The 17,612-nt window shown below is 28.6% G+C and overlaps 1 protein-coding gene across 2 annotated transcripts; it reads left to right on the top strand.

Moving 5' to 3' along the window:
• Positions 1–9,938: 9,938 nt before the first annotated feature.
• LOC130939173 (uncharacterized) lies at positions 9,939–13,167 on the top strand. Of its 2 annotated transcripts, none has more exons than XM_057867276.1 (3): positions 9,939–10,388; positions 10,954–11,466; positions 12,219–12,569. In XM_057867276.1, the coding sequence occupies exons 1-3, from the start codon at positions 10,134–10,136 to the stop codon at positions 12,309–12,311; spliced, it is 861 nt and encodes a 286-aa protein (XP_057723259.1). In that variant the 5' UTR covers positions 9,939–10,133; the 3' UTR covers positions 12,312–12,569. The 2 variants fall into 2 exon arrangements, with proteins under 2 accessions (XP_057723259.1, XP_057723258.1); XM_057867275.1 differs by lacking the exon at positions 12,219–12,569 and adding an exon at positions 12,622–13,167 and having other exon boundaries at positions 9,958–10,388.
• The last annotated feature ends 4,445 nt before the right edge of the window (positions 13,168–17,612 follow it).

The raw sequence follows: 17,612 nt of genomic DNA, 5'->3' as shown, positions 1-17,612 counted from the left end.
AAGAAAACAAAGCAAGGAATTTAAATGGGCTGAACTTGAAAAAGGACTAACCCAAGCCCGATTTCATCTCTCAAGCAAATCCCTCCAAAATTGCTTTCACCAAAAATAACGTTCTCTTTTTCCTCTTCGGTCAGAACTCAAAGAAAAAGAGAGAGCTTTGTTCCTAAGTCTTTTCATCAAAGAAGAAAAGAAAGAGAAAGGTTAAGCAAAAGGTTGAGGTCTAATCACCAAAATCAACCCATCTTAAGCTAAGGCAGAGGTCAAAGGTAACTTATTTCCTCTTGCATGCATATTGCTTTCTTCTCCTCATCCCCAACTCTCTGCCACTCCAAATTGAGATAAATGAAGAAAGTAATCTCTGTTCACCACTGTTATAAATCAATGGTCAAATTTGTTTCTTGGAGACAAAGTAGCATCTCAAGGATTCAGATCTAGTTTACCATTGAAAGACTGTTTCTCTTTGCTTCCCTGAGGCTTTCGGTTAAGTAAGAGAAAGTCATACTCAAACTTCTAATTTGAGGATTAACTAGAAAAAGTGAGATGGTGAGTTGGTAGCACACAGCTCAAGAAGTTGACCTAGGAGAGAGCAACTCAGCAACATGCAAGGAGATACAAAAAAAGATTTTTCATCCTTCAGAAGTTAAGGAGAGATAACCAGTGTTTTGAGATTTATGTTTTGAGAAGAGTTCTCTGAAGAAGTTCATCAACTTGGACAATACTTCCTAGTCAAAGGAGCATTCCGCCAGAATGAGGAACTAAATCAGAGGCAAGCAAATCTGGTTCATCACATAGCAAAGAGGCTGTTGAAGCATTAATCTCCTTTATGTTTTACAGATTGTAATTTTCTTTTTAATGTTTATCTTTTTGTAATTTCTTGAGACAAAAGGCAGAATGAGAGAGCTCAAGTAAAATTCTAAAAGTGGAAAGAGGCAGAGTGTTACACTTGAGTGAAAAGTCTAGAACGATTTTAGATTTCTTTAGGTTGATTTTGTGTCTTGTATCTTGTACCAGTGAGGTACCCCTTTCTTAGGGTTTAGGTATTAGCATAGGCAAGTCAAATTAGGTTAAAACTTGAGAGTGAAACGATTGTGTCAATTCTGTAGAATTGGTGTATGTAATACTTTACCTATAGTGAAAATTCCACCACTGTTGTGGTGGAGATTGGATGTAGGTTGTATTACACAAGGCAACCGAACCAGGATATATGATGGTGTCAGCTTCTCTCTTCCCAGCTCTGTTCTGTTTTCTGACATTCATGAGACAAAATAAAATTGTTTCATAAATTTTTCGCTACTGAATTCAAACAGATTCAGATTGAAAATTTGTTTTAAAATGTTATTTAATTAAAGTAGAAGAAGGTCATAGATTCAACTCCCTTCTCTAAGCCTTCTACAACCTTCAACATCAATTGTCTCTTGATTTTGAAGATCATAAGTGAAGAAGAATTTGGGAGAAATATGCTTTGTTCTATCACCTTTGATGTATCCACCTTTAAGTTGAGAAATGCATATTGTATTATCTTCAAACAGGACAGTTGGAGCTATCTTTTAATCAATCAGTCCACATGATGACAAAACATATTGGATCAAACTCCTAAACCAAAAACATTAACGACTAGCTTCATGTATCGCTAGTATTTCAGCATGATTAGAGGATGTTGCCGCAATCGTCTATTTTGTGGACCTCCATGATATAGCTGTACCACCATATGTGAACAGGTATCCTGTTTGAGATCTCCATTTGTGTGGATCAGACAAGTATCCTGCATCTGCATAGCCAACTAGTTGTGACTTGGATCCATAAGGATAAAATAATCCCATATCAACCAGAATCTTCCTAAAATTTGATCAAAGTCTCGTGTTGATAACGTGTTGTGAAATAAATAATTGAGGAAGAGGTAATAAATATAAAATAGAGAAATATAAATATAAGATTCTAATATTATCGTTCACCAATACTCTTATCTCACTATAATAGAAGTAATCTTTATATTTACTAATATTATAATTATTCTAAATTAAAACCATAGAAAGAGAAAGAGTTGGCAAAGGATTCGATGGTCCCAAAACGTTTGGACCATTAAATGGTCTCATAACAAAACATGTTTTTTAAGTTTTTTTAATAACTATTAAATAGTCCTTATTTAATTTTAATTATAAGTTAATCCTTTATATATTATTTAATTATAAAATCTATTTTTTATTTTATAAATTATTATTTTATCGTTCATCTATGATGCTTGTCAATAATAAAAAATTAAAACAATAACAAATTAAATCTTCTATTAATTTTAATAAATATTTTGCGAAAAATTGTGTTTGTTAGAAATTCAATCGATTAGATGCACAAATCAATCGATTGAAATTCAGGTTTTCCAAATTTCAATCGATTGGAATTGATACACAATCAATTGAATTTTGCAAGGTATGTGGAGTTTTTCTTATTCAATCTATTAGTCATATTACCAATCGATTTAAGTCTTCAAAGCAATATAGATTTTCACAATTCAATCGATCGAATTGTACAATGCGTTATATGTTACGCTTCTCTAAATTTTTTTGCTCGTGATTATAAATTATTATTTTATTATTCATCTATCTTATCTTTAAAATTCTATCTTCAATTTTTAAGTTTTTATTTTGATTTAGATACTCTAATCTTATCTTTTCTTTAATATTAAGATTATAAATTGTGAATAATCTATCAATAATTACTCAATCCTACCATTAGAATCGTTTATCAATCTGATTGATTATCAATTTTTTCATTATTTTTGTTCATTGTTTATCAATCTATTTAATATCCAATTTTTTCATTGTTTATTCATCTCTTTAATATTCAATATTTGTTCATCATTAATTGATAATCACAGTTGGCGATAGAGATCCCATCAATTTTTTTACTGTATTGTTTAGAAAATAATCCATTATTTTGATTACAAAATCAAGATTAGTGAATATAATTTCTAATTTTGCAATTCTTTGTTTCGATTCTTTATTCATGAAATTGATTGTGTAATGAAATTTTTTTTAATATTTTAGTAATGGATTTTTTTCTAAAATAAAATAAAAAAATATTATTTTTCAAAACCCAATTTTTCAACTTTAATTTTTCAAATACGAATTTTTTTTATGCAGAGCAAGGCAAACTTCACTTCAAATTCTAAAAAAAATGGCTAACTCAAATTATTAAGCTTTACAATAGACAATGACAACACATGAACAAGTCTTATTTTATTGGAAAAATAACGGTTTTTTTTAATTTATAATGAAAAATTTCTTGTTAAATATGGTTTATTCCCGTTATTTCCCAAATCGTTTTGATGATTTCAATCGATTGGGTAATACGACCAACCGATTGAATAAAAAAAACACATGCCATGTAAAATTCAATCGATTGTGTATCAATTTCAATCGATTGAATTTCTAATAAACACGATTTTTTCAATCCAATATGTATGTAACGGATCAATGATAAAATTATGATCGATTAAGATTGCAAAATATTTATTACGATTAATGGAAGATCTAATTTGTTATTATTTTAGTTTTTTATTATTAATAATCATGATAGATAAATGATAAAATAATAATTTATAAAATAAAAAATAGATTTTATAATTAAATAATATATAAAAGATTAATTTGTAATTAAAATTAAATAAAGACTATTTAGTAATTATTAAAAAACTTTAAAAACATGTTTTGTTATGGGACCATTTAATGGTCCAAACATTTTGGGACCATCGAATCCGATCTTGAAAGAGTTTATATTATAATGTAAAGGGAGAAAAAATATTTGTTTTATTGCTTGTGTATTGTCTATTCTATTATATAAACGTCGAATTTTTGTACTTAATGATGGAGCTGACATGGCATGTTTCTGAGACTGTTTCTCGATTTATTTCTTTTAACGTATTAAATACAAGTTATTACGATAAACTAACTATATCAATTAATTGATTTGGTTAGATTTTTAAATATCATATAATTTATTATAATTTATATCAATTTGATTTGGTAGTATTTCCTAATTTATTTATTTTAATTTTTTGATATTATTTTTTAATTTATTTCTTTTAATGTATTAAACCAATTTATTGTGTGTACTAATTAATTAATTTAATTAATTTATTAGTCATTAAAATAATAAATTTATGAATAAAATAGACAACTGAGATATTTTTAACTAATAATTAAATTAAATCAAATCAAATCATATATATTGAGTTAAATTCAAATCATGTGAATTAAGAACTAAATTAAAATAAGATAATTTCTTACTTATTCAAGTTGAGTGCAATAAATACAAATTAATTTTATTAGATAATCATAGTTGTCTGATTTACTATATATAGATGGTCACACAAAATTATAAGAATCGTAATTTTTATCTATTTCATTTCTTCTTTTCTTCTTCTTTTTTTTCTTTATGTATAATTTATTTTATATATAAATGTATCCAAAATGAGAAAGTACGGATGAGTGTTTTATTGATTGTTTATTTGATGAATATATCTCAATTTAAACATTCTACTACTGTGCATAGAAGTTGACCTGTAGCAATTCAAAGTGGCCAATGTATTTTTTATAGTATTAGATAGAAGAATATTTATTAAAATGAATATACCCATTGTAATGATTTTTTTAATTGTTATATTTTTATGTCAGTCATATAAATTTTTTGAAGGTACAAGATAATAAAATAGGTTGACTTTAATATCATTAGAATCTAAATTTAATGGTTCAAATAAGCACCACTAATTATATTAAAAAAAGTAATTTTGTAATAATAATGTGATTTATATATTAATTTTTTCGGATAAATTTATTTCAAAATGTAGAAATTAGACTCAATTACGCTAAAATTTTAAAGGTAATATAAAATTTGACAACAAAATTAACATTCATTAAGGAAATAAATTTATTTATGACTATTTTCTAATTATAAATAATAACAAGACTTATGAAAAAATATTAATGTCATCATTTTTATTAATTAAATTCATAATATTAGGTAATTGATAGTTTTATAGGTGGAAATTATTAAGTGATTACGTAAAAATTAGCAACGAACAAGTAATAAGAATTTAGAAAAAATCTATTATATAATACCAATTTCATAATTAAAATATATCACATATCATATTCTCATATATTCTATTTATTATCTATTCTATTATATAAAAATCAGGTTTCTACACTTAATGATAGAATTGACGTGACATGCTTATGAAAGTGTTTAGCAATTTGTTTCTTTTAACATTAAATATAATTTATTATGATAAATTAACTATATTAACTAATTAATTTGATTAGATATTTAAATATCACATAATTTATTATAATTTATATCGATTTAATTTGGTAGTATTTTTTAATTTATTTATTTTAATGTTCTATTAGTATTTTTAATATATTTTTTAAATTTATTATTTATTAAAATAATAAATCTATGAATAAAATAGGCTCTCGAGATATTTTTTACTAATAATTAAATCAAATCAAATCATATTTATTGAGCTAAATTTAAATCATGTGAATTAAGGACCAAACTAAAATAAGATGATTTTTTAATTATTCAAATTGAATGTAATAAATAAAATTAATTTTGTTAGATAATCATGATCTTCTAGTATTCTATATATAGATAGTCATACAAAATTATAAAAATCATCATTTTTATTGCTTTTGTTGTTTTAACTTTTTTTTATGTATAAATATACTCAAAATGAGAAGGTATGGATGAGTGTTTCATTAATTATTTGTTTGATAAATATTATAGTATGAAAATGTCTCAATTTAGGCATTCTACTATTGTTGATAGAAGTTGAACCTCTAATAATTCAGGGTGACCATAATATTTTTTATAGTATTACATAGAAAAATATTTTTTAAAATGAATATACCCATTATAATTAATTTTCTTTGTCAATATGTTATCTTTTACATAACAAACAATATTCATGTTGTATTATTTTTATTAGAAGTCATACATAATTGACTAATAATTCTATATATAAAAATACTCATGTAGTAACTAAATACCATATTGTTATTTCGCTAAAGTTAATTCTTCTATGATTATGCGAATGTATAGCACTATCAGATGAAAATTGATTGGATTACATTTATTTCCAACGAGGTAGATGATCTTTTAGGCAATCACAGTCCGAGTTGATGAAAATTTAAAAAATACTAACAATACAAATACTTTTTATTTTTAATACCCAATAATAAATATACAAATTAAAACTAATATTGTTTCGTATAAAATTATAAAATGTATAACATACTCAAAACATATCCAATCCGTATTAACTGTCATTATTTAACAATTAGGTTATGACAAATCTAGTTATTAAAAAAATTAAAATTAACTTAAATATACACAATATTATTTCATGCTATTTATTTTTAATTTATTATCATAAACAATTATACATATTATAAGAGAACCTCATCTTTTTACCAGCGGTTCTTCCATTCAATAGTTTCTAAAAAAAGAAGACATAATAATATTGTATTTGACAAGAATATATGGGATTTTAAAAGGTTGAAGATTAAGTTTAATTCTTAACATATTCGTAGATAAAGTGCAGAGTAGATAAAAAGACAGCTAATAAAAGAACAAATAGTTAAAGCTTTCTCAATACTAATAATCGTAGTGTATGATAGGTATTCTATAACTTTTTTGGATTTGATTGTTTCTTTATTATTATATGTTGTTCTGTTTAATTTATGCTAAAAAGACTTATGATAATCATCTTATCGTGGTAGTGTAAAAGTTGTAGGTATTATATTTGCTTTGTATGCTCTTAAATCTTATATTCTTGATGAATATTTGTGACTAAGTAATTATTAAAAGAAATTAGTTTAATATCTATTTTATATTCTATTTAAATTATAATAGTGAATAAATATTTTTTTCAATATAAATAATACGATTTTTTTTATAAAAATAACGTTTAAATGTGAAATTAGATTATACCACAAATGATGATAAATATTTTGGTATCAAATCTGCTATAAAACAAATTTTTAGGAATAGAATGTTGTATTATATAATTTAGTTATATTTTTCTTATTTTTAATGTATATTATTTAGATTGGTATATTTCTAAAAATGGTTATTCAATTTTTTTTAAAATTATTAAATCAAATCAGTTACAAACTAATTAATTAGGTTGATTAAATATCTAAATATTTTATAATTTAATATAATTTAATTTATATAGATACATGACTTTTACAGTTTTATTATTTATTGTAATAAATTTTAGAGATAATTTTTGCAAGTTATAATTTATTTTTTTACTTGCATATTCAACTTTTAAGAATAATTTTTTTAATTTTGTATTTATAAATAAATTATTTTTTATTTTAATATATGAATTTTTTTATGAATTTTTTTATTGCACAATTCACTTTATCAAAAATAAATTAATGTATGAAAATTTAAACTTGAGTGCTTGCCATGTTAAACTCAAACTTTAATTTATTTTGTCATATTATTATATAAATATTCAATTCTTTGATTAAACACTTATTTGAATACAAAATGATATTATATGTTACTTTTATATTGACAATTAAATTTCAGTTACTATACAAATATTATATTTTAGGTAATTGTATATTTTTTTTGTTATTTTAAAAATTATTATATAATTTTAAGATCATTTAATTATGTTTATTTTTTAAAAGTATTGTCATTATTGGAGAGTAACTAATGTTTGTGATAGTCTAAAATTGAGACATAAAAATATAGAATATTAATATACTGAGTTTCCGAAATATAAATCTTGAAGTAAATATATGTGATTATAATTAATAATCATAATTAAAATTCTTTATTTTATTTCAATTTATTCAAGACATGTTTATCTTAAATTTTATTTCTTTATTAATTAGTATTTTTTTATACATTTAATTGTCATTAATTTATATAAATTAAAATATATAATTTAAAAAAATAGATAAATGTCTAAAAATAAAAAAATATATTATTTGTTAGTAAAAAATTAATGTCGCTTTAACTTTTTTTTACATCATATCTTACATTTTTATTATAATTAAAAGTTAGAGATAAATTATTAAATATAAATTAGTAAAAAATATAATACTTAATAATTATCATAATCACATTTAAAGATATTTAAGTTATTTTTATATAATAAAAGTGATATGTTTCAAAAAAATATTTATATATAATTTATTAACAAATATATGAGATATTTATCATAATTTTTATTTTTAATAAAATTATCTTTGTATTAAAGTGATGTATTTGAAAATGTATAAATGAAATTTTTATTAAAAAAGATTTACAAGATAGCAAATGCAACTTTATTTTAATTTTATCCTTAATATTTAATTTTAATTTTACCTTTAGAGTTTTAATATGTTTCAATTATACCATTAGGGTGAATAACATTAATTATAACTAATTAATTATATTATCTTATTTGACTAAAATTAAATAAATATTAAATTATTTAATAAATAATAAATAAAAAATAAAATACATGAATTTAATTTAAATCATTCTCTTATTATTTTCTATATTTATGAATCAAAATGTACTTTTATGTATTTTGGTTAATAATTCTTAAAAGAGTTATTATTTTATTTATTAATATTTTAAATTTTTTTAATAATATTTTTATAAAACTTGATTAACTAATAGATTCTTCTTCACAATATTTTTTTTAAATTTTTTAACAAAAATATATCTTAATTTTTGTCTTTCATATATTCATTGATTATACTAACTTTTTTTATTGTGTATTTTTATCAACTAGATACATTGTTTTTCTATTTTTTTTAATTTTGTTTAATTATTTTATTATCTTATTTTTAATTATTTATTTTACTTTCAGTCCTCATATATTTATTATATTTCACTTCATCTTAGTTTCAATTTTATAGTTAACTTGTAGTTATATAAAATTTAATAGTTTCTTTCAAAACATACTTAAATATATTATCTATTATATACAATCATTAGGATAAATAAACAAATATAAATTGAATATATAACTTAATTTTAATTTAAACTAATAAATAAATAAATTGTTAGAAAAATAGCAATCAATTTTGTTTTTAATTTCTCTATAATTTATTTAAAGGTAAAAATCTCTTTATAACCACTAAAGTTATTACGTTAATCCTCAACGATGGTATTTCGGTACATTATGTTATCAAAAAATATTAATCGATCGATCTAATAACTTTTGTAATGACATAAGTTTATGAATTTGAAAATTTAGAAATCATTTCATAAAATGCGAAGTTTTAACAAGTAACAATACTGATTATATTGTTTTGACTTCAAGAATGAATATGATACTAACAAATAAAATTATCGTCCCAAGTAAATTTTAACAAAACAAAAGTCCATAAGTATTGTTATTAATGAAAAATTAATCTATTTTAAAGACAAATACAATTTTTTTCTACAGATTTTCTAACTCGACAAATTCATGACTAATCTACCATATATTGACCATTTATCCAATCCAAATTAATTAAAATAAATATTAATTATTTTTAATATTTTTAAATTGTAAAATATTTATAATAATAATAATTACTATAGATATTTTTTATTTAAATTTTAACAAAATTTTTTTATATAATTTTATGTATTACTTCGTACAGAACACATAAACATATACTAATTTTAAATAAATACTTATATTTATACATGCATAAAAGCTTTTTTATTCACTTTTATTAAATATAAGGACCTTAGTAACGTAACATTTCCGTATGAAAAAGATGAGGTCCTCCATTTCATTCTTATCACAACACATTGTTATTTTTTACTTATTAAATTTTAGCTATCAGCCTATCAGTGTTGTTCATTGTTGTGGCAGAGTAGTAGTTATTAATCCTTCGAGATCTTTCTCAAGGTTTCTCTTCCAATAAAACAGAAGGCAAAACGAAGGCAGGTGAACCGTCAGATTGAAATACCAAGAGGCCATCGAACGGAGCCCCATCACCCACCAATGTCTTCCACAGTAATTACCCCATTCGCCACCTGACAGCTAACACTTCCCCTTCCACAGTTCCACTTCTCACTTCCCTCCCCTTATCTTCCTCTCTTCAATCTTCATTTTTCTCTCCAAAATGGCCACTGTCTTTAGAACCCCCATTCTCCGGCCAGGTATCCTGCCGCCGCGCTCCTCCTCCTCTTCCGCCGCCGCCCCCACCAAGCCCTCATGCGTCGCCTTTCCCTCTTTCAGACAAACTGCTACCTGCAGAAGGACCACTTTGCGGTTCCCTTCAATTCCTTCCCTGCGCTTCACGAAGTTCGCCCCTTTCGCTTTCGAAGGAGACACCGAGGCCTCGCCTCAAGTTCAAGAACCTGAGCTTCAGCTTGAGGTGAGTTTCAATTTGGAATTAAATTGAGTTCTTTTTTTGTTTCCTTTCAAATTTTGTGTGGTTGGGTGAAATCGGAACCTAGTTGAATTTTGGATTGCAAAATTTCTTGGTTTGAGAAGGACTGTACTGGAATGAGAGACTTTTATGTTCACTTACTTTGAAGTAGTGTGTATCATACTTTGCATTTTGTGATGCTATAAAAAATTGAGGCGATATTCAATGGTAAATTGATAATATATGATAGTTTTATTTTAATTGTTTATGATACCTGAGGAAAGCTATAATTTTGGACCGTTCCAGAATACAAATTTATTTTGGGCAAACTGTGACTCTGAAATTATGAACTTTAGATTGTGGTTGGATAGATTATTTTGAAAAAGGAAAACAAAAATATTCTGGTTTTGTTCTTTTAAGAAGCTTATCTAAGAATCACACACAATGCATACCTATCTTTGATATTTGCAACTTTGATTATCTCGGATAAAGAAAATGATGAGTCAAGAGTTTTTAGGATTAGTTGATTTTCCATGTTCTAGCTCAATTTTCTGGTGAACTCTTGTAACAGGATGGTGCTGTTGATGTAGAGGACAGTGCTGGCCATAATGAGGTTAGTGAGGCTGATGAAAGTGAGGAATCTTCACCCTTGCAAGAGTTACTGCAGTCTTACAAAGAAGCGGTAGCTAATAATAATGAAGCCATAGTTGCCGAGCTGGAATCATATTTGAAGTCCATTGAAGATGAGAAAATAGGTCTTGAAAGGAAAATAGCTTCGTTATCTGCAGAGTTATCAATAGAGAAGGATAGAATTCTAAGGATTAGTGCAGACTTTGACAATTTCCGGAAGAGAACCGAGAGAGATCGCCTTTCTCTGGTCACTAATGCACAGGGGGAAGTTATGGAGAGCTTGTTGCCTGTATTGGATAATTTTGAGAGAGCAAAAACTCAGATCAAGGTGGAGACAGAAGGAGAGGAGAAAATAAACAACAGCTATCAGAGCATATATAAACAGTTCATGGAAATTCTTACTGCACTTGGAGTTGAACCAGTTAAGACAGTTGGAAAACCCTTTGATCCATTGGTAAGTTGGTAATCAGTTTATTTTATTTTATTTTATTTTTATTTCCAGGATGTCAAACAAATTTGACTTTTCAATTGAGGAGAAAATCTTATTATCATGTAGGTGATAATGTTTTGTCCAAAAATAGAATTCCTCCCGCCCTTGTTTTTCTTTTTAAATTTTTAATAGTAGGATAGTTTTGAAACAGTTAGTATTTATTTAAGTTGTGTTAGTAGTTTAGTATAAAATACCCATACACTTGCCAGTGTAATTGTCAATTTCATTTGGGGACACTTTGCTCTTATCCTGTCTGGTTTGTTGGTTTGAGATGAAAATGGAGTCCAAGGTATTTTAATAGCTTCCATTGTTTGAATTGCTTAATTTTTAGTAGGATGGAATGGTTAGTGATGGAATTATTTCCTTCCGATTCCATTACAATTTCCAATTTTTTGGTCCTCCCGATTTGGGTGTCTTGTGATAGAACCTATTTTTTTTTTATTGAAACAATTAAGTAAAAAAAAATTACTCTATTTTCCTGTTCCATTCCACAACCTTGTGTTCCATTCTCCTCTACTGCATTACTTACCATTAATCCAAACATATTGAGTTCTGTTTGACTTGTTCAATATGATTTGTCTTCCTTGGATTATCACTGAGATTTTGAAGTCCTTTTCTCCTTATATGAAAATTATCTCAATGTTTTAGAAGTATATTGTTGGCCCCATCATTTCTTCTGCATTTTGGCATAATGATGTCATACATGATTGATGCAGGCACAGAAACCAGTTGGCTCGAAATTCAATCAACTTTTTCAAACACTTAATCAAGCTTATTCAGGTTTCATGAAGACCTGGATTCGTTTTTAACTCGGCAATTCTTGATTATTTTGAGCCAACTTGGTGAGTCTGAATCTGTATGACAAAATTGCCAAAAAAAAGGAGAGCATTGTAGCAAATTATGTATGTGAATCTCAACACATATTTTTAGAGAACTATTTTTAGCTGGCTGCTGTAAGATATAAAACTTTGAAATCGCTTGCATCAGCCACTTCATTGAATGAAACGCAATGCGTTAGTCTCTTTGAATATTTCATGTAGTGATCTTCAGAGGTATGAAAGACTGATTGATATGATAAATTTTTCTGATAAATTATAATTTGCAATTTACTTGTAAAAGCTACATGAAGCAATTATGCGCGAGGATTCAACTGAGTTTGAGGATGGCATCATAATCCAAGAATTCAGGAAAGGTTTTAAACTTGGTGACCGACTTTTGCGACCATCAATGGTGAAGGTATCAGCTGGTCCAGGACCTGCAAAGCCTGAGCAAGCACAGCAAGAGGAGCAAGTCGCAAGTGAAAATTCTGAGGCTCTTAAAGAAAACAATGGTAGCACAGAAACAGAGTCTTCTTGAAAGGTCAAAAGTCACCTTTTTGCCTGGATTCAGTTTTGTACAAGTATATTGGTTAAATCTAGAGGAACTGGATGTTACTCAAAGAAATGTTTCAGCCAATTTTTTCTTTCAAAGAAAGTATTATCTGTGAGGTTTTGAATTCTGATTTCAGATTTCAGATTTTTCAGCTTTCATGGCCTTGGTAGAGAGATGACTAATTTTTTACGGAGTTACTGTTTTTCTGCAAGGACCCTGAGTGTCACAAATTTGCAACTGATGAAGTGCTTTGTACCATTTGTTAGGAGTTTAATAGCATGAACTTTCAAATCATTCGATTAAAGGTCATTATGATTTTTTGACAATTTTTTCACCACATTACTGTTGCACATTTCAAAGCTAAAGAAATATTGCATGATGTAGTGGTATGAATTTGGATTCCTGTTAATATTTGGCGTTTTAATGATATGAAACAACGAGTGATGGTAATTATAAAATTCAATGTGGGATTTGGATTCTCTAAAGTTTGAATTTTACTTTAGAGAGTAAAGTGTGATCTCTCACCATTTATTTTATAGGTGGGACCAAAAATAAATATGAGAGAGAAACAATTTAAGAGTAGAAGATCACACTTTACCCTCTAAAGTACAAATTTAAAATTTAGAGGATCCAAATTCTAAAATGTGTGTACTCCCGCGTGTGCCGGTGCCTCTATCTTTTTATTTTATTTATTATCCAAGAAACTAAGAATCATATAATTAGTCAATTCTATATCATAATCGGGTTATATCACGTTCATATATTATAGTAGGAGGGGGAACAAAGAGGTTCAGTTGGAATAAGACGAAATCATTTTTATTATACACTATTATTTGTTAAATTTAAATAATGAAACACCATATTAATCTACTAAATTGAATTCTACTTCTCTTCATTATTTGTCATCGATCTATATAGTGCTTGTAAGTTGCAACACAATTGCGGGTGAAGGATTGTATATAAGGGATTACAATATTTTATTTCAAAATAATTGAGTGAAATTATGATTTTGCCCCTGAAAACCAGTTCGAACTGGCTGATCGAACCGGTCAAACCGATGGTAAAAGTGGTTCGGAGTAATGTTCTAAAAACCGGATCGAATTGGTTCAACCGGGAACCCACATGAAAAACGGACCGGTCTTCTTCCTAAAACCGTCATTTTTAAAACTGCTGAAAAACCGTTGAACTGGTCGGTAACTGATCGGTTGAACCGGATCGAGAACCGACCGGTTCTTAAGAAACGACGTCATTTTCATTTTTTTTAAAAATAAAAAATAAAAAAACCTCACCCCCCATGCGACGCGAGTCCCTCACCCACATACCCCCCCCCCCCCCCCCCACCCCCACACACACCAAACACCCACACACTCAAGCCCTAAGGTTCTCCAAACGGCAAAGCCTAAATTCCAGCTTCGTCAATGGAACTGCCGCCGCCGTCCGTGGTTGTCGGCCTCTCCGTGGCCTCCTCCTTCCCCTGTCCCAAATCCATACGGTTAGACCTTCTCTTCTAGGCTTTCTAGCTCGGCACGTCGTCCTGTCTTCGTCGGTGACTTTGCTGTTCAAGGCTTCCAGCTGCTGCGCCGTCGTGTCGCCGTCGTCGTCCTGCTGTCAGTGGAAGGTTAGTGAATTTGTTTTTGATTTGGAGCTGTCAAACCCAAAAAACCCCTAAGCTGCTTTAGGTTTTTTGTTGTTTCCAATCCGGCATAACCTTGGATGACAGCGAAAGTGACCCTTGGATTTCTTTTTCCCCTATTTCAATCAGCTTTTCATTTTTTTTAATTTGTGTATTGGTCTTTTGTTATTCAGCTTGTGAAGTTGTGATTGCTTTTAAGCATTTATCGTAGATTCAAAGTTGTAGTACTTTGATGGAAATTCTGAATGGATATCAAAAGCTTATTACAAGGGACCCATAATCGCGAATCGTGATGGTGACTATTTGAATATCAGTTCATCCTTTATCATACCCTATATTTGTGATAATAATTATATTTGATTCGATTATTCGGTTGCAGCTCATTTTCGTCGAAATGTTTCTCATATTTTCATTTTATTAAAGAAATTTGAGCTAATTTGATTTTAATCTTCACATTATCGGAATAATAACGAAATGAAGGATGATGGCCATGGGAAGAGTGTTGTTTCCGCTATGGCCAATGATGAAAATCAATTTTATAATAAGATTCTTGTTTTGTAATTGCTGGTTGCTGGTTGCTGGTTGCTGGTTGCTGGTTGCTGGTTGCTGGTTGCTGGTTGCTGGGTGCTGGGTGCTGGGTGCTGGGTGCTGGGTGCTGGGTGCTGGGTGCAGGTTTAGTGTCATCACTGATTTGGAATGTTTTATAATGTACAATGTTTGTTGCTGTTTTGTAATTGCTGGTTGCAGGTTTAGTGTGATTATTGGTTAATGTTTTGTAATGTTTGGTGCTGAAGGCTGATTATTGAGTTCAGATTTAGTTGTTTATTTTGACTTGGGTAAAGAGACTTGTGGTCATTTTTTCCTGCCTTGTACCAATTCAGATGATTATTTTCAGAGGATGAGCACTTATTTATGTATCTTGAGAAACTGTTTCTGTTTGTTATGAGCACTTAGGTAGCGTTTGGTTACTGAGACATAGACACTGAGACATAGACACAGTGGTACACGGTGACACATGTCTGCTGTTTGGTTTGGTGAGACACAGATTTTCGAAGGACACGGATGGACACGGAGACACTAAATTTGTGTACCTCCAATTTGGTGAGACACTGAGACACAACTTGTGAGACACTAATTTTTTATTCTTTTACCCTTATTGAGTTTTTAAAATTTGTCTTATCTTCCCAAATCTTTTTTTTTCTCTTTCTCTTTTAGATTCTACAACTAAATTTACTTTTCTATTTTTTTCAAAAAAAAATTTGTACATTTAATTTTTTTATTTATTTAAATTTTGATTAATCTTTGATAAATTCTGAACTTTAATTTTCTATTTTTTTTCAAGAACAATTATATATTTAATATTTAAATGATAATTTAAGATGGTATTAGAAGAAATAAAAAATTATTAGAAGAAATAAAAATTTAATGGTGATGGCATGTATTGTTTGGGATAATAGGTGTATTGTAATAGTGGTAAAACTTGTGGTTGAATGAAGGGTAATTCAGTCTTTTTTAAATATATGTGTCTTATTTCTTATTTTTGCCAAACACAATACATAGACACAAATATTTTATGTCCATGTCTTTAATGTCTGTGTCTCTGTGTCTATGTCTCATCAAATACATCAACCAAACGGAGCCTTAGTTTCACCATGAAAGCTTAGTTTTACCAAATGGTCTTCAAAGCAACTCATCCAAAATGCTGCTGCACAAATCCAAGTCTATTGTCTCTTAAAGCCTGCATGCTCCTTCATTTGGTGAAGCCTTTCTAGCACTAGTCCACTGCCAACTTTGTTATTAATAATGTTATCAAATTTGTTTATTCAAGTATTATGTTTATTTTTTTCAGTTGGATTTATGATAATTCATTTGATATTCTTCCTATTCTTGTGAGATATTTCTTTTATTTTGTGTACTGATGAGCAATTGTACTTGGTTGGTATCATGCTTTCATGTGGCAATTTTGCATTTACTATAAAAAAAAAAGGAAATCCTAAAAGAATAATTCACCACTCCATTGGAAAAACTTCATACTACCTTATACCCTCAACTTAATACTTGTATATTTATAATTTATTTATTATTTTATTCTAAAACGATTTTTTTGGTTGAACCACCGGTTGAACCGGTTGGACCGTAAACCAGTAAATCAGTGATTAAAATGGTTCGATGATCGGTCCGGTTCTCAGAATCTGTCTTCGGACAGATGCCAAAATCGGAGATTTAAAAAATCGTCATTGGACCGTCGAACCGGCTGGGAACCGGTCAATTGAAACGAACTGTGACCCGTCCGGTTTTTTAAATTTCTCCCAAACGCTGTTGAGGAACTCCCTAACCATTACCCAACATCCCACTCCCAACCCTAGTTTCTCTAAAACAGCCCACTTCCAACCCTGACTCTCCAAAATGGCAAACACGCGTAGCACTCCCATCAGGCCATCACCCTTCCTCTCATCGTCATTGAGCTCCTCCTTCACTTCCGTCCCGCCACCGGCAAGCAGCCGTCGCCGTCGCAACTTGGAGTATTGAAGCCACTGTCGCAACGTTGTTCTCCTCCATCGTGCAGCCACGCTTGAGCTTCGAAACCACCGTCGCCGGCCTCACCTCTTGCCTCCGTCGCGCAGCCACTGTCTCGCCGGCGCCAGTTCTGTTCCATCACGTCAGCCCTTTGGTCGTGCCATGTTCCTTTCTTGCTGCTGATATGCTCTACTGCTCTGTTCTGGCATTTAGTTTTAGGTATTAATTTTTTTAAACTATAATTGTTGAATAATTCTTGTTACTTGTTAGTTAGTTTGTGAACCTTACTATTGTTACTGGGTTGAATAATTGTTGTTAGTTAATCTGTGGATTTGTTACTGAATTGAATAATTTTGACTGTTGAGACTTGAGATTACTAGGTTGGAGTGAGTTGCTGTGGGTTACTGTGATATTGTAATTGGATTGTATTGTTATTAGATTGCTGGTGATTTTTTAGGTATGAATGAGAGTATCAACTAAGAAACACCTAAGGATTGTTGTGATATTGTATTGTTACTGTATTTTTTTCTTTTTGGTTAATTTTTGAAAAAAGATGTTTAATCTTTGTTAAAATTGTGCTGAAATTTTG

Source organism: Arachis stenosperma, chromosome 7, assembly GCF_014773155.1.
Source record: "Arachis stenosperma cultivar V10309 chromosome 7, arast.V10309.gnm1.PFL2, whole genome shotgun sequence".
In the NCBI taxonomy this organism is placed as follows: Eukaryota; Viridiplantae; Streptophyta; class Magnoliopsida; order Fabales; family Fabaceae; genus Arachis; species Arachis stenosperma.
Note: the sequence above shows the minus strand (reverse complement) of the source record. Positions and strands in the feature narration are given on the sequence as shown.

What these genes read in the sequence shown, in the direction of transcription:
- LOC130939173 (XM_057867275.1), top strand. Translation starts at nt 10,134, where the DNA reads ATGGCCACTGTCTTTAGAACCCCCATTCTCCGGCCAGGTATCCTGCCG. An exon ending in AACCTGAGCTTCAGCTTGAG is followed by an intron (nt 10,389 to 10,953) that starts GTGAGTTTCAAT and finishes CTCTTGTAACAG; the next exon opens with GATGGTGCTGTTGATGTAGA. An exon ending in GAAAACCCTTTGATCCATTG is followed by an intron (nt 11,467 to 12,621) that starts GTAAGTTGGTAA and finishes TACTTGTAAAAG; the next exon opens with CTACATGAAGCAATTATGCG.